The sequence below is a fragment of the Tasmannia lanceolata genome, unplaced genomic scaffold (assembly GCF_043159265.1).
Source record: "Tasmannia lanceolata isolate RefF3 unplaced genomic scaffold, GAP_Taslan_0.1 ptg000007l, whole genome shotgun sequence".
Taxonomy (NCBI): domain Eukaryota; kingdom Viridiplantae; phylum Streptophyta; class Magnoliopsida; order Canellales; family Winteraceae; genus Tasmannia; species Tasmannia lanceolata.
The window spans coordinates 2332557-2333982 of NW_027518684.1; the positions used below are offsets into that span (position 1 = coordinate 2332557).

General features: G+C 51.3%; 1 protein-coding gene across 1 annotated transcript; it reads left to right on the forward strand.

The window, feature by feature from the left end:
* Positions 1-552: 552 nt before the first annotated feature.
* LOC143881247 (uncharacterized) lies at positions 553-1101 on the forward strand. Its single transcript, XM_077384236.1, has one exon. The coding sequence runs from the start codon at positions 553-555 to the stop codon at positions 1099-1101; it is 549 nt and encodes a 182-aa protein (XP_077240351.1).
* Positions 1102-1426: the final 325 nt, after the last annotated feature.

Genomic DNA, 1426 nt, shown 5'->3' on the forward strand with positions numbered 1-1426 from the left:
AGCATTTGAATCCAACTCCAACGCCTGAGCAAATCCAAACACTTTTCCAACAAATGACAACCCTTTGTTGGTCAGTACATGCACCTGATCCAACAAGCACCTCAGCAACATGTCCCAGAAGTTTCCCAACCTGCACAAGGAAAGTTGAGCCCCCTAGAGAAGAGCATGTACCTCTCTGCAGTGATTGGACCCGCCACCCCTTTTCAAGGTGGACCCATCACTCCAGAACAAGACATGCGCAGACGGAGCCTCATCACTGTCGCCGGTCACGATCTCGATCGGCGCAGAGGCGCCCAGCCAAGGAGGGCCGCGCACCTCAGGAGAAATCCTGGCGTCGTCGGAGCTTAGAAAACCACTCCGACTCGGCCACGAGTCCAACTGTTGAGGAAAGAGACATGCCGACGGGCCGAGTGGAAAGAAGAGCCGATCCGATGCTGCGAAGATTCGAGGAGATAGACCACTGAATCGAAGAGCTGGCAAAGGATCAGGGCCGGCTCATCTCAAGGATGTTCTCAAGCAGACCACCTTTCACTCGCACCCAAAGGATTCAAGATGCCGCAGGTTTCACAACATGATGGAACCACCGATCCCGTAGACCATTTAGAAACATTCAGAACTATGATGCTCCTCCACGACGCTTCGGGCGGATTTCTTTGCAGGGCTTTTCCCACTACCTTGGCAGGGGCCACGAGAGTCTGGTATTCGCAGCTAAAGCCGAATTCATTCGATAACTTCGAGGATTTTGGAGATGACCTGGCCCGGCACTTCATGAGCAGTCGGCGGCCCAGAAAAACTGCGGCGTCGCTGATGACATTGAGGCAAGGAGATAACGAGTCTCTGAAGGCATTCGTGGGGCGGTTCAATAGAGAAGCCCTTCAAGTGCCCAACCTTGATCCTTCCGCTGCTACGAACGCCCTCCTCACAGGCGCCCAATCCAATGACTTCCGGCGATCAGTAGCCCGCCGAAATCCGCACTCTCTGGCATACCTCATGGCTGGAGCGGAAGAATACATATCCGTAGAAGTGACAATGGCTGCCCTGGACTCGAGCAGCGAGCATGAGGAGAACCTCCGAAGAAAAGAACCCTACGAAGCAACGTAGGGACGATAAGGCCTCAAGAAGAGAAAGGAGCCATCAGAGAAGGGAAGAGAGCTACACGCCCGTCAACACGTCGAGAACCCGCATCTTAGCTGTGATTAGAGAAGAAGATTTCGTTAGGTGGTTGGCAAAAATGCTTTCCAAAGGAAACAAGAGGGATAAGACTGAGTTTTATTCAAAAAGATAAGAGTTACATTCTTTTTCATACTCACTCCCCTCCCTCTATCATAGGCAAACCATTAAACGGCAAACGTTTAAAACCAGATGAATTAATTCAGAAAAGATAAGAGTCACGTTCTTTCATACTCACTCCCCTCCCTCTGTCATA